The sequence below is a fragment of the Wyeomyia smithii genome, chromosome 3, assembly GCF_029784165.1.
Source record: "Wyeomyia smithii strain HCP4-BCI-WySm-NY-G18 chromosome 3, ASM2978416v1, whole genome shotgun sequence".
Taxonomy (NCBI): domain Eukaryota; kingdom Metazoa; phylum Arthropoda; class Insecta; order Diptera; family Culicidae; genus Wyeomyia; species Wyeomyia smithii.
Window position 1 is genome coordinate 111,501,579 of NC_073696.1, and position 24,469 is coordinate 111,526,047.

General features: G+C 37.3%; 1 protein-coding gene across 1 annotated transcript; it reads right to left on the reverse strand.

Moving 5' to 3' along the window:
- Positions 1-6,940: 6,940 nt before the first annotated feature.
- On the reverse strand, positions 6,941-21,404 carry LOC129733008 (putative beta-carotene-binding protein). Its single transcript, XM_055694544.1, has 5 exons — positions 21,252-21,404; positions 8,074-8,162; positions 7,463-7,754; positions 7,257-7,403; positions 6,941-7,200 (listed from the first exon to the last, which is right to left on the reverse strand). The coding sequence occupies exons 1-5, from the start codon at positions 21,334-21,336 to the stop codon at positions 7,031-7,033; spliced, it is 783 nt and encodes a 260-aa protein (XP_055550519.1). The 5' UTR covers positions 21,337-21,404; the 3' UTR covers positions 6,941-7,030.
- Positions 21,405-24,469: the final 3,065 nt, after the last annotated feature.

The window sequence follows — 24,469 nt, forward strand, 5'->3', positions numbered from 1 at the left end:
AGTCATCATCTTAAAATTCAAGATTGTGTCTGTGATCAATTTTTAGCTTCTGTGCTTCTTTATGGTTCCGGAGATACTCATATTTAATGGGAATTGTCCATTTCAGGCTGTTTTTCAGAAACCGGATATTGCCATCTTACAATTTAAAATGCTGTCTAAGGTCGATTTGTGGCTCCAGTGCATCATTACGATTCCGGAAATACCCATATTGGGCGGTCTTTGGTCGTTTGCCGCTGTTTTTCCGAAACCGGGTGTCCATTTTGGATTTCATAATGGCATTTGGAGACAATTTTTGGATTTTGAACGTCATACTGGTTAAGGGAACACTTATTTTGGGTGGTATTTGGTCATTTACAGCTGTTTTTCAGAAACCGGAGGTCGCCATCGTAGAATTCAAAATGGTATCTGTGGTCGATTTTAGCTCCTGTGTATCATTTTTGATCCGGATATTATTATATTGGGTGGAAATCGGCCATTTTTGGCTGTTTTCCAGAAACCGAAAGTTGCCATCTTACAATCCAAAATGTTGTCTGAGGTCGATTATGGAACATATTTGTTACCACGCAAAACATTCACCTGCCAAATATGGTTCCATTTAGTTGATTAGTTCGCGAGATGAGCAGAAATTTGGGCAGAAATTGTGCTTCCAGATGAGGTAGGGGCGTCGAATCATTATTGACATATTTTTTACCTCTAAAAGCATCCACATACCAAATTTGGTTGTATTTTCTTGATTGGTTCTTGACCTGTGCGAAATTTGTGTTTCATTTGTATGGAACCGCTCCCCTCCAGAAGAGGGAGGCGTCTCAAACTATCATAGAAACCTTTATTGGCACCAAAAACCCCTACATACAAATTTTTACGTCGATCGGTTCGGTAGTTTTCGAGCCTACATATATGCATCAGATAGACCGGACTGCATTTTTTTATATGTATAGACTAGACCTGTGCGCCGACCATATCATCGGCGGCGACGGCGTAGAAAACATTTTACCTCGGCGGCGATCGGCGCGCCGGCGTGACGCCGTTAGCTTTTATCAGCGGCGGCGGCGGCGGCGTGTATCGGCGTGACACTAATTACCACTTATAAAATATTGCGCATAATGTGTGCTTTTGTACTCTCATGTTCGATTTTTTTAATTGAACGTTCACAAATAAAAATGTATGCATTGGAGTTGTAAGAATGTCAAAAATAGAAATAAAATTGGTAAGATATCAAGTAAACAAACAATTGAATAACCAGAAAATAATAAACCAAGCAGAGAAAGTACAAACAAGTGTAAATCCCAAAAAAAATCAACGAGCCCACAACAACAAAAAAACATGGAATACTGTTGCCAGAGACGTTCAATTTAGGAAAAAAGATAGCTGGTTTTTTGATATGTTGATTTCGATTAACCGTAGACCTTTGGGAAAATTCGATAAATCTTACGTTAGAGAGTCGTTTTTAACTTTCATATATTTTGTTAGGTTACCCATGGAATAACTGAAAAAATGGGAAACTCTTTTCAATCGAATAGAGTTCTTCGGTAAACACCACAGTTTCTTCATTTTCTATTGCGACTTTTGGGATAAAACTGACCAGAGGTGAAGCATTAAATCCTCCTCGGGTAATTGTGATTGTGACGCGGTGTTGGTAGAAGCAACGAGGTTTCGTTAAGACTCCTCCCTCTTGACAAAATAAGTCTTTTTTATAATAAAACTGTTCTGAGGAATATTAATCCTCTCCAGGGAATTGTAATTGGCGGTATGGGCACGAGGAACGAGGTTCCGATAAGGTTCCTTCAACTTGACATAATGACCAGATGGGAACGTTAGATGTAGTCTCACTCCTGGGAATTGTAATTTGGCAATATTGGTAGAATAGTAAGAGGCTCGTTATAGTAGAGCAGTAAGCTTGAAACGAAAGGGTAAACTCTCTCACACAAGCACGGATATAAATGAAAAGCGTACATTTACTGCCAATAATATGAAGTGCGGAGTACAGAAAGCACCTGACCAATGTCACAATAGATTTTTTATTTATAACAGGGGTATGTGTGTCCAATCACAAATGGTGACTTCTCAACACTGTTTGTAATTTGTAATTTTAATTGTTAAGATGTGTTTGCTTTCGCAATTAGGACTTATCATTCGTAGGGATTTAAACCTACTTGTCAAGAAAGGAAAGTAAACTTACAACTAACTTAAATGCTAACTTATTGGCTATAAAGAGAGCTTATTGTAGCAATTGAGGATTGCAACGATTTTTGTCGAAAATTGTTAATAATTTAATTTGACATAGCTTCTAATGTTTCAACACCAGTAAGTCTATGTAATTAGAGTGTACCAAACCAAGGAGGACGCTTCAAAATCATTTTCAGAATTTTATTCTGAATCCTTTGGAGCGTTTTCTTCCTTGTTGAACAGCAACTTGACCAGATCGGTACAGCATAAAGCATTGCTGGTCAAAAAATTTGTTTGTAAATCAAAAGTTTGTTCTTCAAACAAAGTTTAGAAATCCTGTTAATGAGAGGATATAAACATCTCGTATATTTGATGCACTTGGCTTGTATACTCTCAATGTGCTCTTTGAAAATAAGCTTTTATGTCACAATAGATCAAATGTCTCTGGTCGCAGTGATGAGTCCGCACAGAGGAAAAAAAATAAAAATTAACGAAAAATCAGCAAAAAATATAGTCGTGCTTGAAAATGTTGACGAAAAAACTATCTACAAAAATGTCTGTTTCAGCGCAACTATTAATTTGCGCAAAATTTTCAGTGAATTCCCGCATTTGGATTTCCAAAAAAAAAACTTTGTATTCTAAAGAAAATTACCATATAATTAATGGAAAAACACTAGTCATTTTTCTTAAATTTTTTGAACATTTTAAGACTGCTCATACGCATAAAAATAAAAAACACATTTGCATAAAAATAAAAAATAAATGTCATGATAACTGAAACAATTTTCTCGAAGCAAACTGACGAAGCAAATCACTGATAATGACATTGATATTTTTGATTTCATTCGATTAAAAAGTCTGAATATTTATTGTCAAATATTGAATCAAATTTCCACAAATTAAAATAATTTACACTTAGGTACATTCGTAAATACACGCTCAGGAGAGGGAAAATACTTAACGAAGTGTTACACTGCGTGAGGCCACCATGCAAAATTGCATTACGTAGGAGTGAAGGGGTGTTGAGAATTTCCAAATTCTGCATTACCTAATACCTATACGAGTGTTCCCTTATCGACTGTGATTTGCGGTATTTCTATAACCAGGAAAAAATCCAGCATACACAATCACTATCGGCGCGATAAAGATTTTCTCGGCGGCGCACCAAAAATTTCTTCGGCGGCGCGCCGAGTCCAAATCATCGGCGGCGGCGGCGTGCGTAAAAGTGTCGGCGGCGGCGGCGCGGCGTGGCGGCGCACAGGACTAGTATAGATTACAACATCAATATTTTAGAACCTAAAGAGTAAATATACATTTATTGGATTGAAGCGTTCTTGTAAATCTTTTTTTACAAATAAAAGTTTGAATGAGAAAGGCTGGGTCTGACCGCTAGGTGGATTAATTTAGGTTTTTTCTAATTATTTCTGAATAACTATGCGCATTTATAATAGCCTGTTTCCAGTAAGAACTGCTCACTTTGAAATATCACCAAAAAAAAACAAATTTTACAAAGTTGATGTATGTTAGCTGGTTTTATTCAGGTTTTGCTGAAGTGAAAAAAAAAATCCCAAAAAAAATAACGCTGAAGATTCCACACTATGTGGTTTATGTTAATGTAGAATTAGTTTTGTCATCGCCATGGAGAACTTGCAAAACCTCCGTGGAGCACGAACGGTGTATTTACCTGACTTAGAAGAATTTTGTGTTTGACGATTTTATATGACTCTATTATACTCTAATACCCAAGATAATTTCTAGACGGGCATCGGTAAAATCACTATGAATCATTATAAACAGTTTTTGAGTACTTATTGCAGCTTTTTAGAGGTTTGACTGAAGCCCGCCGAAAGGCAGCATTGGGCACTAGAGGGTTGAATGATATGAACAAATTGTCTAGATGCATTGTAGAAGGAAAATTGTCAGATTTTTGTTTCACGTAATCATAAAAGTTCTTCGGGCAGGATTTAATTTCTAGTTCAGTCTTTGAATTAAACTCTTCAAATGCATTACTGATGGCAAGATTCCACAGTGGATACCATCATTTTGTTGTCGTGATAATTCAGAACTAAAATTAGTCTAAACAGCCATAAGAACACCACCATTTCTTTGGGAACTCACGAAATTTGCTGTCATCTCAGACTATCGGCGCCTCTAAATTTTTTTTAGCTTTTCACAATAATCGAAAGGACTGAAGACATTTTCTAAAACACACGACATTAAACTTCTAAGACTGCTTTTTGCAGCGGCATTTTCTATACAACATGTTGCTTTCTAGGCAAAACCGAAACCACATAGAATTATTCTCAAATCATGATAATTGTTTTGAAGGATAAATGTCTTCAAAATTGCTATATTCTTTCTGCTGTGGAGTTGTTTGACTTTTGTCAAAATGTTTGGCTCTTGGTCAAAATATCTGGAACATGTGAGGGCTGTGAACCAATAAATAGGCAAAACATTTAAAAAAATTCGACAATTCGATAATCAATCCCCCTCAAAATTAAACCTTTTACGCATCCGAGTTATTTTCAACTGAAAGGGAAAATAATTAATAAATATCCAATTTTAACTAAAAGATAAAATATTTTGCCACTTGGTTAATAGCCAAAATAATCTGCTACTTGAACGTTTGACGCATAAGTTACAACACAAGCTACATTTGGCTGTTTTTACCGTTCTGTAATCACTGTGCGTACGGCAAAAAATGAATGACCAACCCGATAATGTAGGTCTCCATTAGGTATACATTAGCACAATGTCATTCTCGCTTTGTTTATTATTTACTCAACCTCAATCAATCTTTCCAATATTGAAAAGAAGCTCTTATCCCACTATTGCAGGCGTTGTGCAGTAGAGATGGTCGGGTACGGGTATTTTTACCCGAAACCCGTACCCGACCCGTACCCGACGGGTTCGGGTCGGGTTTCGGGTAACGCCAAAAAATATTCTACGGGTTCGGGTCGGGTACGGGTAATTAAAAAACCAAGGCTTCGGGTTCGGGTCGGGTACGGGTTTGAAAAATTCTCAATTGGTCGGGTACGGGTCGGGTACGGGTAATTCAATTTTCGTGCATTGTGAGAATTCAATTTTTATCATTTCAAGCCTGGGTGTTTTCTTAATGTCGATAATCGGTAAGATCGGAGAGAAAATCGCCCATCATCACTCAACGAGAGATCGCCCACTACCTATTCTGACAGTTGTCGGCAGTCTATGCACCAAGGGAATGACATCATGCTATCGCTTTCTAATGTTAGATTGAATAGTTCTTCCTGCAACGGTTTTGATTTAAATGGAGTTTTTGTCGGGCTTTTTTCATAACTGTCAGGAAAACCGCGGAGCATTGCACAGTGGGGCGACTTAATACAAATGCTTGCCAAGTAAAAAAAAGTGTCGATAAATACGACAAAAATATGGTATATACTTAATTTTGGGGTGCTGAACACGAATCTCCATTCCACTTTTTATTTGGAGACTTTCATAAAGCACGTGACTCAATTTGTCATGATTTTTTAGCACTTCTCCCCTAACTTTTTTATTAAACAGAATTATATAATCTTCAAGCACAAGCAACGCCACAGGGCGTCCTCTTTACAAAAACAGCTAACGTAGTTTTTGCACAACTCCTCAAATCAACCAAATTTCGGAAAAAAAATTGTTTTTATAAAAATTTAAACAATATTATATATTATAATAGGTAATAAAAACTAACTACAAATCAACTTTTGCTGCAGAGCGTTTCAAAGTAATGATATATTTATTTTTAAATATGTCAAAAAACGTCAGTATGCCGAGTTTTGAAAAGTTATAAAAAAATCAAATTCTATGATATTGCACCCATATTTTGGACTTAAGCACTTAAATATTTATTTATTTATCTAATACCTGTTTTTTTTCTGATTTTTAGAATTTATCAGTGACACCGAATCTATGCTCAAAATTACAGGTTTTTGGCAAATGCAGTGAATTATCAAATTTTTCTCAAGTTATAAACTATATTAGTTTTGACCTTTTAAAATTCGTTTGACCCTTTAATGTGTTTATAAAACTCGTCGTTTATTTTAAACTTTACCAGGCATGCACTTTTCATAGTGGACCGATTCCTTATAGTGGACCACCCGCCTGAAACTCTGGGTTCATTATCGTTCGTTCACACGCACACTCGGTTCTAGCCTGGCTCCGGCCATCATCTAGAGAAACCACATATGACAATCAGTGCATAAAATGTACGAGGTACCCAGGCATGTTGAACAAAAAAAAAAATAAAAAAAAAACCAGGACGGGTCGGGTACCGGCAATTTCGGCGTTTTTTTCTATCGGGTACGGGTCGGGTACGGGTAGTTAGAATAGATATTTTTCGGGTTCGGGTCGGGTACGGGTATTTTAAACAAACCAGACTTCGGGTTCGGGTCGGGTACGGGTTTGAAAATTTTCGATGAGTCGGGTACGGGTCGGGTACGGGTAACAAATTTCCCATACCCGACCATCTCTATTGTGCAGCTCAGAATGCGCTGACTTGCAGTGGCTGGATACTTGTTTAAAAAAAACACTGGGACGCTGCTGCAAAAGCTGTGAGGATCAGGGTTCGACGCCTTCAGCATTGTGTCATCGTTGAAGTCTACCGTACTGAAAACAGTAGCAGCTGCTGGCTGGTTAGCTTTTCTGGTAGTTCCTCTAAAATGGTTAGAGTGTTCGAGAGGCGCATGTTTTGTGACGAATATGTATGTATAACAAAACAATTGGAGATAATCTTTTTCTTTACATCAAAAAAAAATATACATAAAAAAAAATATACTGAAAATCCAAAATGATCTTCAGCTTTATTTTGATAACAAAAGAGTTTTATACAATCAATAATTACAATGTTATTTTAAAAACTGTCTGAACCTGATTTTGGTAATAGCCGACGGTAGGGAACCCTGTTAAACATCTTGTTGATCACATCCAGCATGATTGGTTCCCACGATCGTCGCGTTTCCGGTAGCATTTGTTTGTAAAGCGAAGGCCAGTATTGGTTGACAAAATCGAGGGCGACTTGATCTGAAAATAATCACTTTTAATTTAGCGCTTTTCAAAATGAAGTTAACAACCCATACTTAGTCCTGCATCTGGAAACAGTCCCGTAGCGTAGATTTTCATATCTCCGACCTCTGGACTCATATCAAATTTATCGATAAGCAGGTACTGCTCGCCATTGCGTTCGCTAGTTTTGCCAGAAATTTTCCATGTGGTCGAGACATCCGCTAATAGTAGACAAATCTATTATTGCTCAATCCGAAATACGGACAACACGAGAGCTCACCTGTCGTTATGTTGAAATAGCCCTTCGACGCGACTTTGATCGTATTAAAACGTCCTTCACCCTTGAATTTGCCCTCTGTGATGAGCTTTGGAAAGCGGACGTCGACCTCCATTTGGAACGAGTCGTCATCGGTGGTTGCACGAACATCTTGAATTTTGGCCTGACTTAATCCGTAGGTTTTGGCGTTCTTGATGTGCATCGAACCTTGAATTTGTTGATTTTGATACTCGAAATAGCTGCTATCCTGAGTGAACGGATCGATGGCTGGGAAGTCAATCGATGGTATGCCTGTCTGTTGAAGACAATAACAACATATTACTTACACATTTATGTGATAAAATAAATTTTATTTGCTGCTTAAATTAGTCATTATAAATTGTTCATGTTTATACATATTAAGCTCGATAACTATGATTAATCAAGCAAAATTATCTTTACAAGGCATGATTATCATCATCAATTTATCTATAATTTCTGTTACGACTATTTTACCGCACAATACGTTATCATTTTCAAGATATTTCAATTCCTTTTTCAATTTAAAGTTGAATTCTAAAATTAGCTCCACTTCAACAGACACACTCGGGTATATTTACCCGCCATCAACTTACATGCAACTCCGGAAGCAACCGTTGAACGGAATCCTTAATGCACCGTCCAAGTTCAGGGTCGTCACGATTGCAAATGCGCATGTATGATGCTGCAAAGAGAGAAAAAAAAGGAAAGAAATAAAAGGCCCTCAATAAAGCTGCCCACTTGCGGCAATACACTGCGACGACGATTGAGGTGAACAACTTGGCATGTCGATCATTGTTGGAACATGTTTCAATACGACACTTTTATTGTCTATTTCATTGCTACTTAGACTTTCTGCCTTTTATTCATAGACGACAAAAATATTCGCCCACTCATAGTTGTTACACCACAGTCACTTTCAACTGACGTAAAAAACAAAACAAAACAAAACAATGTCCACTGCCCTCAACACTTTTGCTCATAGACCAGCAAAATGCAGGAAAACGAATCGTCAAGGCTATATTCAATGCTTTCCTGCCACTGCTCCTTCTGCTGCACTTGCAATATCAGTGAGAGAGCAGTGTGATCTTATTTTGGTGCGACAAAATTATTTCACTGTGAGTCTATTGAGAGGTAAAATGCGCAATACTGTTGCAAACATAGTCTTACGAAGCAGTTCACATTGAACTTGACACACCCCGCTATTAAGGGCGCTAATGCACTCATCCAATGGAAATTATATGGATAACTAGTAGCAGAATTTGCATAAAGGTACATAAATTACATCATTGTGAAGATTCCTGTTTTTATTATTATGTATGATCATATGGAGATCTTGCCTTGTGACTTTTCAGGATTTGGTTCTCTCAGGGCGACACGAAGCTGTTCAATAATGATATGCGCCTCCCAGACCTCCCTCTATGCATATACAGAAGGTGTAATCAAGGGGTGAAAGAGTAATTATTATCAGTCGGTGCTAACGTATTTTTAATGTGACCAGGAGACAGCTTTGAAGTCAAAAATTAAAACATATCAGATTCATACCTCAAATACCTACTTTCAATGATTCAAAAGTTTGACGTTTTCCTAAATAAAATTTTCGGATTATTGTTAACTAATAAATTGCAAATTAAAGATTTCACATTCTCTCAATGAAGCGTTAACGACTGGTGTCTGATGGCTGTGTTAATCGCTATCATTTAAACGTCTTTACTCATTAGTTCTTCAATTTCCATTCTACTAATTCAAAATCCGCCATGAAAAGTTAATAGTCCTCAATATATTTCTATGTTAAGACAATTGCAAACTTTTTAAATAGTTATTACGAGTGTTGGATCAAGCAAAGCCTAGCACAAAGGCGTATCTTAACTCGACTTTCTGTTTATTACACACTGACTTCGCGGCTAACAGTTAATGTACAAGACAATTGACGATCTTATTGACACTAACAGTCTCTCCCGAGTTGGAATTCGAACATACGATGACTAACACATTAGGCTAGCATCGTACCTCGAGACCATTGGAAGGATTGTCCCAGTGTTGGATATCGTTAATCGAAAATTTAGTGCCGCTAATCACTAACCTGTCAAACGCAAAATGTAGTGGCGAAACAACAATCGCTGAACATGATAAGGTTAGCGAACTATCCGCTAATCGTTAACTGTCAATTTACTTATACCTATAGTACTTATTAACATCTACTACATGGACCGGAATATCTTTGTCTGACACAGAAATAGTTTTTCAAATCAGAAATCTGTGGCCGTTATGTAATTATTACTAGTTTTTCGACTGCGTATGTGTTGTTGTTTAATTCAACGTTGGAGTCTAGACAACACAGCCAAATATGGCGAAGAAAAGACGGACCTTCCACTGATTCTGTTCGCGATCCGACCGATAAATTTAGGGAATTGCTCTACGAATTAGCATCGAAGAGGACCGCTACAATATAAGAATTTTTCTAAATCAGAAGTTCCCAGATGCTTTTGTCAAATTCAATTGGTACAGAATGAAAAAAAAATTGGCTCAAGCTTCTTTTATAGCGTACGTGACCTTGCCGAACCTTTCTCTTGACTCCTTCCATCAAGTTTCATACAGCTTTCTTGGTCACGTCATTCGCTACAGAACCCCAATCAGCCTTGAACTACATCTCGTTACTAACTGTCTTTTGTGTCCTTTTCCCATTTTGTATTTGTCTATAGGGCGGAGCTCAGCTGTGTTGGTAGGGTTCATTTCCTTTGGCACCACCTGAACGTTGTTCGCGGCATACCACTCTATGGTCTTTTTACGTGATGGCAAGATTTTTAGCTCGATTCACAGTTGTAGACGATACTCCCAGCTTGCTTGCGACATCTCGAGCGGAAAGGTTGGGATCCCGCTTGAAAGTGCTGGCCACTTTTTTCGTCGTTTGTGCGGCCTTCGGATTTCGATATCTCCCCGATCCGATCTTCCTGACATTCAGCAAACGTTTTCCAAACACTTGTATAACGTTGGTAACGGTTGATTTGGCCACATTCAATAATTTTGCCAACTTAGAGCGAGCAGTTCGGATTTTCGCGATGCGCGAGCAAAATTTTGATGTGTTTCTTCTCTTGCTTCGACGCCATTTCCACAACTGAAGAGTACATGTCAAAATCAAACATAGGGCATGACACTATACACACACATCTTCGAAATGAAGGGTGTAAATGTTGTTTTTTTTTTAATACAAGATAAAAATAATAGGACATGAAGTTAACTAGTTTATGACCGTAACACCATTTGCGCTTAAAAAAGATCTGGTAAACTAAAAGAAGAAAGACTCTGTCCTGCACCCTGTTTTATATACTGACTTTATACCCTAACCGTCTCTTCCGAACCGAGACTCTAAACCCGCAACAACTAGGCAAGCACCGTACCTCGAGACCAACTACAAAGAATCAGTACCATTATCTCGAAGTCCCATAAGCTTCTCGGCATTGCGGAAAATATTGATATCGTCGGTATTAGCCGCAGAGCAGCGAAAAAGACATTAGAGCCTTTCAAAAGGGAAGCAGCGAGAATCGAACTTACAACATGGTGGCTGAAAGTTCGTCGAGTCTTGGTACTGAAATTGAGATAGATGGGGGTATCTATGAAGCCTAGTCGTTGAAGTTGTGAAGCTTAGTATTCTAGTGACATGTGACAATGATGTTAGCCGCGAAGTAAAGAGACAGATAGTAGTCGTAAAGAAGACCTTCTACGCTTACGTAGCAGTATACATGACCGCACAAAATTGGCGCTCTACAGGACGCTCATTCTTTAATCTATCATTCTCTAATCTGCCACCATGAATGGTGGTCAATGAAGCAGGCAGACCGGTGAGCACTTGAAGTCTTAGTGCGTAGAATCCTGCGTTCAATACTTAGCAACAAACAAGAGAATGGAGTGTGGCGCACGCGTATAAGCATACCAACATGTGGATATCATCAAGCTGATAAGAAACGATTGATCAACACGATGATAGATCAAGTGATGTGTGTGGTGGCCCCCGGCATTATGGCAGGGAACCGCACACACTTGTGTCTCCGAGGGGCGCTCCGATCGAGAACCAAGTTGACCATCTACAGGACACTGATGTGGTGAACCAATGCACCCAAGCGACCTTCGGGCAGAAGGTGTTGCATAAATGCATACCATCTTCGGTGGACTGCAGATAGAGAACGAAACGTGGCGAAGGCGAATGGTTACATGAGCTGCTTAGGGAGTCATTTATCGTACACACCGCTAGGAATGACAGGTTACAGTGGGCTGGGCATGTCGTAAGGATGTCAAACGACAACCCTGTGGAGATTGAACGAAGATTGCAGAACTGGAGAACTGTTACCATGTACCGAGTGGAGTGTGGACGACTCTTACGTACAGCAAAGGCCACATCACCGCTTGGGGCTGTTTGATAAGGTAAGTACAGTAGGCTGACCACGTGATACGTATGTCGGTTGAGCGATCAGCGAAGATAATGGGGTCTATTACATAAGGCGAGTCGAGCAACTCGCCTCCTTTTTAAACACTGTCGAGACGAGTAAAATGTTGTATTAGAGAAGGCGTGACTGCTGAGTCACGAACCTTTGAGCAGTCGACTCGGTCGAGTTACTCGTCCAAAATCCAGCCGAATCGCCTTCTGTTTTACCAAAATTGTTCAAGCGAGTAACACGACGCTCACCTTGTCCTCTGTAATAGGCCTCATTACAGACGACTCCATGGTAGACCCCGTACTAATAAAATGAGTGGCAAGCCCAAGTTCGAATAATGTGGAAACGTATTGGAGATTCGTCAGTGAGTCTGTCACTGTAAAAGTAAAGTAAAATAAGTTTTCTTTTTATTAAACGCGGAACACTTGTAAAAGCTTTGCGGAGCACGATTTCGGATTTTTTTTGAAGAGAAGGACAAATTATCATTGTTTCATTGGTAGCCCATAAAGTAATAGGGTGGCAACAAAGAAGTGATACACGTATTCGAGTGCCCCTCGTTCTATTTTCTGTCACAGAACGACAAACATCTGAGCATGTTTTGAAAGAGTGACGTGTTTACTGTTTATTCGGAAATAATACAATCAGTTTTCAGTTGTGCTCTCAAGAAAATTGCAATGGATTCAAACAAAGTATTTGTTCTGGTCTTGCACCTGCAAGGATTGACTAACATCGAGACCAGGAGGAAGCAGTCACATCTGAATTTAAGAGCAAAATCATTTCAAATCGCCTGGAAATACGCGAAAATTTAATCGACCATTTTTGATTTGAATGAAACTTTGCACACGTATTTGGCTTAGCAAACTGAGCATTTTTCACAGGTGGAGAGATTTTTTACACCCATGAGTTACATTCTAAAAGGGCGTATGCCTTTTGGCATAGGTTTTATTCGAAGCATTATAGCCCAGAAACCGTTGGTTGTATAGAAAAACTGTCTGAGAATGAGTTGTAGGGAATTGAAAATGCACCATTAAAAAAATATACACTGCACAAAAAAAATTTTTTTGACCAAAAAAAATTAAAAATAAACATTAAATTTCAATTTAAAAAAAAAAGAGATGAATTTTTTTTCATTTTTTTTAAAGAAACTTGACGTTAATGCGCAACTTTAAAAAAAAGTCCAGGATGGAGAAATGAAAAATGATTTTTTTATGGTAGATTGATTTTTTTATAAAAATTCTAATTTAAACATTTTTCAAATTATTATTATTCTGATGATTTTAAAAGATGCAGAGAGTCATTTTAAATCAAAAAGCTCTTGGTAGTAAACATTCTAAAGGCATTGGTTTTCGAGTTATTTCTAATTTAAGCTCGAAAAATTATAATTATTCAGGAAAATACACGTTTTTCTCAATTTGCCCATGGTTCTCCAGCAAAAATCATACTTTCATTGGAATGCTTGATCAAAAATATACAATTTATTCTTTGACAACAAAACGATTGGGCAAACGGTTCTCAAGAAAACAGTTAAATGTTCTAAGTGATATAAATATATATAAGAATCAAATATTTATTTTCGAGTTTTATTATCTTAGGACCAAGCATGGAAATTTTCACTCACTAGCAATATTTCATGCAAATGTGTTCTTTGATTCATCAGGTATCGTTCAACTATTTCCATTCGCGTACAAGTTTTCCATAGAAACGCTGCTGATTGTTTTTCGCTTCTAAGAGTTCCGAATACTATAGAAGAAGACTGAATGATTCAAACACGATAGTATTAATCGTATCCAAGTTCACTTGCATTCAACGGTATCGCGAGAATCTTTGAGATATTATCGCCAGTGATACAAAATTATGAATCCAAATGAACGTTAGATTGCGTTTAACTATTTGCTTACCGGAGCAAATAGGTATCATCAATGCTTACGGAAATGGTAGTATGGTACATTAGCATGTGATATTTGAAATCACTAAGAATCATCGCGGTATATCACGGTGAAAGCACGACGTGGAGTAACCGAATTACGCCTGCAAGCAACCAACATTTGAAAGAATCGCTGCGATCGCTCGAGTGCATTCGTATACGATTCTTTCGTGAAACACTCACTATATGTTTCTCGCTCCGCCTGAAGCAGGCAATACTGAAACAAAATCATCAAAGAAAGCTACCATATATTTCTTTGCTATAAGTTGTCTCTTGCATGCGTGAGAATGGTAACTTTTAATAGCGATGGTTTGCTGGGATTAAAAGCTTATGAATAGCAAGTTCAGAAATGATACCCGAATGATTGTTATGTGATACGATTTTTTCCATCCTTGCTTAGGAACATATTTTTTTATGACATAGATACTTTACAGAACTAGTTCCACCTTATATTTTATATACATCATAAGTAAATGATTCGTCATATTTTGAAAACAGCTTCGTTTGTATCTTATTTTCCGAAATCGGAACAAAAGAGTAATACTTTTGTGTGGCAGCTATTATTATAGATTTTTTGTAAATATTGCTCCATTCTGTTACTCCTTGTTCATATTCTTCATATGATACCCAACTAAATGACATTTTTGATGAATTCTTATTACTTTTCTGATTAGACCAATCATACAATTCTTTTGCGCTTGTAATGGGATGTTCATGTTCTTTAGCTAAACTTGCATTTCTTGCCATTCGTTTTAATATGCCACCAATTGCATCGCATGGGCCTTTACCATGAGAAGTCGCAATAAAATTCCACTCTGCATCGACGTTATATTTTGTTTTGAACTTGCAAAGACTTGCAAAGTTTTTTTCCTATTTTTATATTGTGAGGCAGCTCCATCAGAAATTAATATCGCTTTTTTCGACTCTATTGTTGTTTTCAAAAAACTCATTAATTTGGCAATAAACACCTGAACCGCAACATTATCATGATGGAGTACATCCGATATTATGATGAAGCTGATATTCTTAAGTGTTCCAGATTCTGAATAGTAAACAACGAAGGAATGAAAGGTGGCTTGACTATCATTCCAATAACTACACGAATCACAAACTGATAAAGACGTATTAAAATGAGTTTGACTGTTCAATATTTTTAATTTTGCAATAACGTTTTCGTTTAATTTGCGTAAGCTTGATGAGCACCGATGATCAGGAAAGGGTTTACAGCACTTGGGCTTGGTGTATTCCATTTTCACTTTATTTATCTTCACAAGATGTAAACTGTCACTAACACATCTGGAGTAGTGCAATCGTATTTATATACGAAAACAGATATTATAGGTAACCCAGTAGTTATTGGTTGCGTACTTTACAAACAGTTATTATTAGTAAACAAGTAGGTAGTGTTGCACGACAAATATATTTTTTTATATAACATTCGGCAAGGGGGAACGTGTAGGTAGGCTAAGGTTTAGCGCTTGAGTTATTTATCCAATCGTTTTGTTGTCAAAGGATGAATTGTATATTTTTGACCAAGCATTCCAATGAACGTATGGTTTTTGATGGAGAACCATGGACAAATTAAGAAAAACGAGTATTTTCCTAAATATTAATAATTTTTCGAGCTTAAATTAGAAATAACTCGAAAACCGATGCCTTTAGAATATTTACTACCAAGAGCTTTTTGATTTAAAATGACTCTCTGCATCTTTTAAAATCATCAGAATAATAATATTTTGAAAAATGTTTAAATTAGAATTTTTATAAAAAAATAAATCTACCATAAAAAAAAACATTTTTCATTTCTCCATCCTGGACTTTTTTTTAAAAGTTGCGTATTAACGTCAAGTTTCTTTAAAAAAAAATAATCAACTCTTTTTTTTAAGTTAAATTTAATGTTTATTTTTAATTTTTTTTGGTCAAAAAAAATTTTTTTTTGTACAGTGTATATTTTTTTTATGATAGATTTTAAATTTCCTACAACTCATTCTCAGACAGTTTTTCTATACAACCAACGGTTTCTGGGCTACAATGCTTCGAATAAAACCTATGCCAAAAGGCATACGCCCTTTTTGAATGTAACTCATGGGTGTAAAAAATCTCTCCATCTGTGAAAAATGCTCAGTTTGCTAAGCCAAAAACGTGTGAAAAGTTTCATTCAAATCAAAAATGGTCGATATTCGACCATAGGTCATTTGGCGCGATCTTGCTCTTAAGCAGATTATCCGTCTACAGGACCATCAAGCGTTTCAAGGATACAGGCACGGTTGCTCCCAGGAAGAAAACTGGTATAAAAAGGAGTGTTGGGGCTCCAGCGGTCATCAAAGCAGTGAAGGAACGTGTTCGGTGAAATCCAGCCCGTTCGGCATGAAAAATGGCGTGTGAAATGAACATGACCCACACTTCCTTGCAAAATGTTATCAAAAAGGACCTTAGATATTTAGTTCTCAAGTAGCATAAAATTCACGGATTAACTCGTAAAAATACTGCCGACAGGGTTGCTAGATCTTGGTTACTGCTGAAGACGCACGCAGTCACAACATTAATTTTAGGGACGAAAAGTTGTTTACACTGGAGGCAAATTGGAACAAGCAAAATGACCGTGTTTATGGAGCATGTCTTCGTGATATAACAGCCGATAAAAGAGCAGTCAAGCGATATCAAAATGCGTCAACTGTGGTGGTTTGAGGAGGTATATCGACCAAAGTGAAAATAAACAAGGAGCACTGCTTGCAACACGTTATCAAAGGCCATTTGTATCCTAATGCCAGAATGCTTTTAGGGAAATACAGTTTTTGCCTTCAACAGGATTCACCACCAGCGCATAAGGCATTGATCGTTAAGAAATGGTGTTAGCAGAATTTGTCTTGTTTCATCAGTTCATCTGAATGGCCTGCATCGACACCGGATTTGAATCCGTTAGACTTCAGTATCTGGGGATACATGCTAGGAAAGTTGGACGACGTTAGGCATTTGAATTTCGACACATTTAAAAAACGTTTGGTGAAGATTCAGGACGAAATGCCGAACGAAGTTGTGCGTGCAGCTTGCAATGACTTCGAAAAGCGTCTACGGATCGTTATCAAAAACAAAGGTGAAAGTTGACTTCAAATCTAAGTACATTGTAATTTTACTACTTATAGATGAAATCGTTTCCGAAGAGAAATAAAAACTGGTTTGAGTTTTATGACATAAATAAAGAGCATCACTTCCATATTGCCACTCTGTAAGTGGTTCTAATGTATTATTGACATTCCATAGTAGAGATGATCGGTTTTGATGCTTTTCGAACCCGAACCCAAACCCGAATTTTTTTCGGCTGAAACCCGAACCCGAAACTTGTTTTTTCGATCAAACCCGAACCCGAAAATTTTCTTTCTATGAAACCCGAACCCGAGATTCTATATATTTTTTTGTCGGGTTTCGGGTTTACAAATCTAAAACCGACCTGAACCCGACATTTTTAAACCCGAACCTAGGGGTGGGCGAAACGGCTCTTTTGCAAGAGCGGCTCTGAACCGCTCACTCACGGTTCTGAACCGACTCACATGAACGGCTCATGGTTCACAATGATTCACGAACGTTGGCAGTTCGTGTTGTCTCGGTAAACTTCGGGTTCGCGCGAACCTAACAGTTTTGGTGCGTTCAAAGAACCGTGGTTCTTTTTTGTGAGCCGTTCGTTCTTTCGCTCTTTTTTAAGAACCGGTTCATATGAACGGCTCGTGAGCCGTTCGCCCATCCCTACCCGAACCCGATTTTTTTTTTTTGACTAATCTCATGTTTTTGTTTATTGTTAATGATTGAATGATGTTTTCGAATGACCTGATTCATGAAAGTGAATCGATCAGGCAATAATTTCTTCAATGGAGTCAGTACCCAACTTATCAGTATTGATTGTTGGTTGCACTGTTTAACGATGCCAACCTTCTGAACATTGGCTGATGTTTTATAAGTGTAGTGGTTTGGAGTTGCGCAATACATTCAAAATAGGCTAGAGCATCAAATTCGTTATGCCCAACGCACATGCGTTCTACTGGTTCCAATTTCAATCAGTATTTACCGTGCTGGATCGAAACCCGTACAGTATCGAAATCCGTACACCTTGATGTTTTTCTTCAATTTTAGGCATTTTAAAAATGAAAATTCATATGATAGTTACATGTACATGTCCGTTGAACTGTTGGCCTTCTGTTAAATTAAACTATGCGCAAGTAGGCCATGAAATAGAAATATTAAAAATAAAAAATCAATCGTGTATCGGTTTCAGTTGTCATTTCGTCACATTGTTAGAGAATTTACTAAGGAAACATTCTTCAGATAAAAACCTTTTTCAAGTGGGATTTAAGTGTTTTACTCTGTAAATCTTTTTGAATTCGATTGAAAAGGTAAGTCTTTGTCATTTTCCAGTTGCATATTGTCTGGTGAATAGTGTAAATTGTATTTATTCATCAAAAACTGTGCCGTACGGATTTTGATCCTTGTTAATCGCTTGAATCAAAATCCGTACAGTGTGTATCATGCATATATTGTTGACCTTTCACTCTTGTTTTCAGCATATTGTGGAAGAAAACCATCATAAATAAACAACAAACAATTTCGAAGAGCTGTGACTGAGGTGCGGGAAGTCGTATCGGGAAGCTTCGAGAGGTTCCGGCGTTCTGGTGACTACGATAAGGGATGCCGTAACGAGTCGCCACGATTCTCAATCAAAGAAAGCTCCACCAACCTTCACTACTGGAGAGGAAGATAGGATCATAAAGTGGGTGCTATGCATGGGCATAGCAATCGGGGGCCCGGGGCATTTGTCCCCCCCCCCCCTGAAATCTGGGCCTGGAAAAAGGTGCCTTGTAGCTGGTTGTTGAGAAAAATTGTATGTTTTCTTTGGTCGAATCATTCACTTGGGATCTGAAGCTATACCAGTTTTTATATATCATTTTAAAAAGCCGCATTTTCTGAGCAAAACGTGGTTTTCAAAAAAGTTTATCGTTTTTCTACGATTTTTAAACTAAGATTAAAAAACTGATCGAAATGTCTTAGATGACAGTTCGCCCATGTAAATCATGTTTTGCACAGAAAATTGCACTATTTCAGCTGATATGAAAAATTAGAAAACCGTGTGAAACTTTCGGAACCAATTGACCCTCGAAATATTTTTATTCGTAAACTTAAGGATATATTGAACAATAAAATTCATTTTTGTACTACTATATCCATACGGATTTCGATTCATTGCTGTACTGACTTTGATTCAGTCTATATAGCGTGCGTGCGGATTTCGATTCGAAAGTGTACGGATTTCGATTCAGACGAAAAACTGCGTACGGATTTAGATTCAAAACATGTTCTGTTCAAACATGATTTTTGGAGTTTCAGAGTGATTTGAATCATTTTGCTTGAAAATAGTGATAAAATATAAGTAGACCTATAAGTAAACATGTCAGTTTAAAGCAATATGTAATTTCTTGATTTTATATTGACCGTCGAAGGTTATCATGTGCTTAGGTGTACGGATTTCGATCCAGCACGGTACTGCGCTAATTTCGCTCATAAATGATCTGGTTACGCACACTCCAACGTTTGCGTGTAGAAAAAGACTAAAATATGATATGTTGCATGTAAATATTACAAGCTAAACCATGAAAATCAAAAGAATTTTTTGTTATGTAAATATCTCTATTAAATCATCGAAGAATATTGTCAAACGATTAAAAAAAGAGATAATCTGACCGTTCGATAATCAAAAAATACACATGAAACATTAAACTAATGTTTCAAGATTTATTGATTTTTATTGCTCAATTTTTTTTTTTATTTTCATATATGTGAAAAACTAAAAATAGAAATATTGCATTACTCAGCCGTTCAACGATTAAGCTCAAGCTTACGCAGAGTTGCCAATGTCTATGATGTTGTCAATTACAAAGGTATCAGAAATCAAGATTTTGTTTGTGAAATATGTTTACAGAAATCGTAGTCCTAACGATATATTGATCATGAACAAAGCTTAGTATCATATTATCTCAGATTGCTCTCATATAAAGAAGAAATGGTCTTGCTGTTAATATCATCTTTCTATATTAACAGCAAGACCATTTCTTCTTTATACACAATATTACAATGGAGATCAAAGTAATTTGGACATGAAGATTCAACAACCACAAACTTTATTTACATGATAACGGATTTTTACTTCCTAGCTACCGTCCAAGTCAAAATATATATTAACCCGCTTTTCTGGAACTTGGTTATGGATAATTTCTTGGGTAAAGTAATTGCTCACGAGCTTTGTTCAACCATGAGGTTTGGTTTGATGCAGAATGCTTTGCATCGTTTAAGACACACAACTTCTAGTCAACTATTAGTGTGAGAACCAATTGCCTAGTCGGGACATGACCATGCGACGGCTTGTTCATCAGTATCCATACATTTTAATTGAAGAAATATGACGTTAGAACAGTCTACGGTGGCGGTCTGTCGTTTGCGGGGCATCCCATGAGGGCCGTTTAGTTTAATGTTAACTCATACCATAATTACACTCATTACCTCACAATCGATCATGGGTTCGGAAAAGGAAGTAGCTTGAGTTGCAGTGCATTGCCAACATGTTATTGCCTGTAGGTCTGTTGATGCAGCTTGTTTTATGTTTGTTTAGTCAATATTAAATTCCCTTGTTAGGTTTTTGATGTTCATCCTACAAAAATTTCAAGTTTTAAATAAATTTAAAAAATATTACAGATGACCACTAAGGAAAGAACGAAGCATGTAATCAATGTACTTCACAGCGCTTGAAAGAAATTATTCGCCGTTTTTTTTTTTTTTTCATTTTAACATACATTTATTGTGATAATCTGAGATTGCTGAAATTGAACTATATCTTACTAGATAAATCCAATGTAACTGCACAACTTCACTAATGAACTAACAAACGTGAATGACAATTTTTGAATACTACATTGTATTCATAATTGAGTATATAAAATCTGTTTAAGTGAATCAAATCAAATTACTTGGCAAAAGCTTGTCCCTAAAACCATCAAAATGTTTAAATAAAATATAGACAGAATGCAACTAAATGGTATCAAGCTTTTTTTAAAAAGTGGATGTGTAAACAGTAAACAGAAACATTTCTAAGCTAATTGAAATTCGACGTGATTCTCTGTTTTTTAATAACCGTGTGTCAAGTTTTTAATTACACACTAAAACGAATTACACATAGTCACTAATACGTGATGTGACGACTTTTAGGCATTGTCATTACTTCAAACGAGTATTTCCTCCGTTTGGATGAGCTGCCCTGATAGTGAAAGTCTGAATGCATGCACAGTAAGTTCATGGCAACACAATTAATCTGCATACCAAAATGTTTCAATCGACCTCACTTTTCTAGTGTTTGATGAAGTTAGAATCACTTGACACTTACGCAGTTGTACATCCGGGTCATCAACGAAATCCGCCAAGACGCCGGATATTACGCCATAGGCGCACAATAGCACAAGCACTTTCATTTTTCGCTTTATAATGGAACACAGTAACAAATCGTTTCAAACTCGCGACGCTTAGAACGTTATCTGGAAGTTGCAGCCAGAGAACCCTTCTATTTATATAAGCTTCAAGCTGACTATCGACTTATTCTCCTTGAAATTGAAATTACTTACCGAGTCGATCTCATCGAACTCTAAGTTCTTAACCACTGCTTTTCCGTTGCATCATATAGTTTAGCCGAATGGTTTAAACCTACCGGTAAGTTGGTTGAGCCTTTTCAGATAGGTTAGAATAGGAAAAGCGGAAGTCAAGCGCGCGAAGATGTAGGTAAACTTGTGGCACCGATCGGTCGCGACAGGTTCAAAGGTGATCTGGGTGTTTTGTCAAGCGTAATTAGAAGCTATTCAATTTGTTGTTTCTTGTATAATCTCACTGGACGTGTGGCAGATGTTTTTATTTTCATTCGATATGCAGCTTTACGTCCACAGTAGTTCGCTGGCGAATTGTTCGATACAGCATTTGAATTGAATTTGTATGATCTGGCATTAGTTTATTGTAAATTATTGTAATGTTCACCGAACGCGAAAAACGTGGTCGGTGATGCGATACAGTAGCGTGACGATGCAAACTGATTGATGTTCGAATGTGATCATTTTTACGCTTCAGTAAATTCTTTGCTATCATCAATTGATGTTTCTTTTCCGTCAGAATTTACATACATGTCACTATCAGGAATTTCCTTCTTGTCCTTACTTTTATAAAAAATGGACACTGTACAGACAATTATGAATGTGACGATGACAACAAAGGTCGTGCCGAGGAACGTTTTGCTGGAAAATATTCTAATCTGGAATGTTCGATCGTTAGACCAATTTGAAAGCTCTAGTGTCTTCGTAAGTTTTATAAAGGTTCATAATAATCCGACGTCCAGTTTTAAAGTTAGATAGGAAAATACAATAAATATTAAATTTTTTATAAGTATTGTAATCGCTTTCAGTTTATCCGGACGAACACATACGATTCGCTTAGATTCCCTAGGATAGATTCATTAGATTCGTGAACGTCCTTGAAAAGGATTCCTGGAAAAAGAATCCTCAGGAATGCCCTGTATATGGTTCTAGGATTCTTGAATAAGAATCCTGAGTGGGAATCCTCCGGATCGTGTTCGCGATTCCTTTCACGATTCCGTCACCGAGTTAAAGGTATCCTGGGGATTCTTACTCAGGATTCTCTGCGTGTTAGTAAGGGTACGAATGAAGGATATCGGTGAAACTCGTGGCTCGAATAATTCCGTAAAAAGCATAAACAAACGAATGTTTAAAAAATTATTTTACCTTCCCGAAACAACCAAATGAGTTGAAACTCTAGTGGAAATAGTCCAAGCCTAGGTACATAAACATGCAGTAAAAGTCATTACATTGTTGCGAAATGTATGCCTGAAGGGCTATGGGACCGAGAGAGTCACTAAGACCGTCTCGTTGATTATCTCTTTGTTGTTGGCTCGGATAGCTGTACACAGATTAAGTACAAGGTGACCGAACTCATTGATGAAGTTGGGTTGGTTGATTGTATGTGTGCTGTGTGTGCTGTGTCCCGATTTGGTATCGCATAGTCGAAGAGAATACCGATCTTTTTTTGGATTGGAATTCTATACATCATATGAGCCGTTGAGAACAAATATGGTACATGTGCCATTAAGTAAATTTTTCAGGAGACGCGATAAACGAAAACACTCAAATAGTAAATTATTTTCAACAATTTTTCCCAACATAACTGCACTAAATCATTGCTGGAAAGGTGTCAAAAGACGGTACATGAAAGGATAACGAGTTCTGGTTGAGAAACTTACACAAACTTCAATGGAAAAACATGTACCACTTTTGTTCTATGGGAAAAATAATGACAACCAGAAAACGTTGAGAGCAAAAGTGGTACATGTCCAGTCTAAGCATGAAGGATGCATTTGCTCGCTAATCTTAAAACATAGAACATTCATGTCTTCAGCAGAGTTGTTCAAGTGATTGAGTACTATAGAATGATGATCTGTTTGTTAAGGAATTCTGTCACTTTGTGGCGCTAGTGTATATGTAACAGAAGACATTTTAAATAATATAGATCGGCTGGGGCCAATTCAAAGGAAAATACCCTGGTATCTTTAGAATTGCTATTTGGTCGATAATAACTACACGATGGACCCAGGTTCAACTTTCGGTAGACTACCGGTTGCCCTCCGGATCTAGAAATACCGTAGAAGAGGAAAACTGAAAATTATTTGGCTATTACTCTGGTATAAGTTATCAGATCTCGGCTTTTCTTTAATATTATGGTATATTTTTGCACGTGATAGTTTCGAAAAAAAAAACACGGAAAATACTAGGACCGGTTCATTAAAGCAGACAGTGTATGTAGTTATAGGAGCGACAAATGAGTGAACTGAAAATATGATACAGCCTTGGAAAAATATACACCGTATCCAGACGGGTCTAGGACCTGTTTTTCAAAATTAATCTCGTTTACGGTAATTCCGGATCTTTTGGAGGGCTATTTGATGGTAAATTTGAGTAACATTCTGTCATGAGATCATTTATTTTCGTCTGGGAGTGGTTTAGAAAAAAAGTGGAACTGTTCTTAAAAATTAATCTCTTTTATGGTAGTACCGGTAGTTCACGTGGTGGCCATCTTGGAGCATATTTCGTTAAAAGATCATTCTCCTTCTAGAATTGGTCTCGAAAAAAACCAGGAAGCTTTAGGAACACTGTTGGAAATTGACATTTTACGCTAGTTCCGGATCTTTCGGTGAAATCATTTCGTTTCTAGTCAATCCCGCAGAAGCAGTTTCGGAAAAATTAGGAAGCTCTAGAATCACTTTAGAAAATTGACCTCAATTACGGTATTTTTGTAACTTCCGGAAGGCTATCGGCGGCCTGCCTAAAGCCAAACCTGGGTCCAGTGTGTAAATATATATCTATATCACAGACCTCAGAGAGTTATCTTCTGAATTGGCCACAGCATACGGGTTGATACTGAAATAGATAAAACTCTTTCTGTTACAAAATAGTTACGGGTACACTAGCGCCACGTAGTTAGAAAATTCCAACTTAACCAACTTTGCTGAACACATGATTGTTCTATATCCTAAGATCTTCGACTTACAAT

Bases quoted from the DNA above. Each gene is read 5' to 3' on its own strand.
- LOC129733008 (XM_055694544.1), bottom strand. From the start codon at position 21,336: ATGAAAGTGCTTGTGCTATTGTGCGCCTATGGCGTAATATCCGGCGTC. The intron at 8,163-21,251 runs GTAAGTGTCAAG...CTCTCTTTGCAG, and splicing joins TGACCCGGATGTACAACTGC to CATCATACATGCGCATTTGC. The intron at 7,404-7,462 runs GTGAGCTCTCGT...GTCTACTATTAG, and splicing joins CTATTTCAACATAACGACAG to CGGATGTCTCGACCACATGG.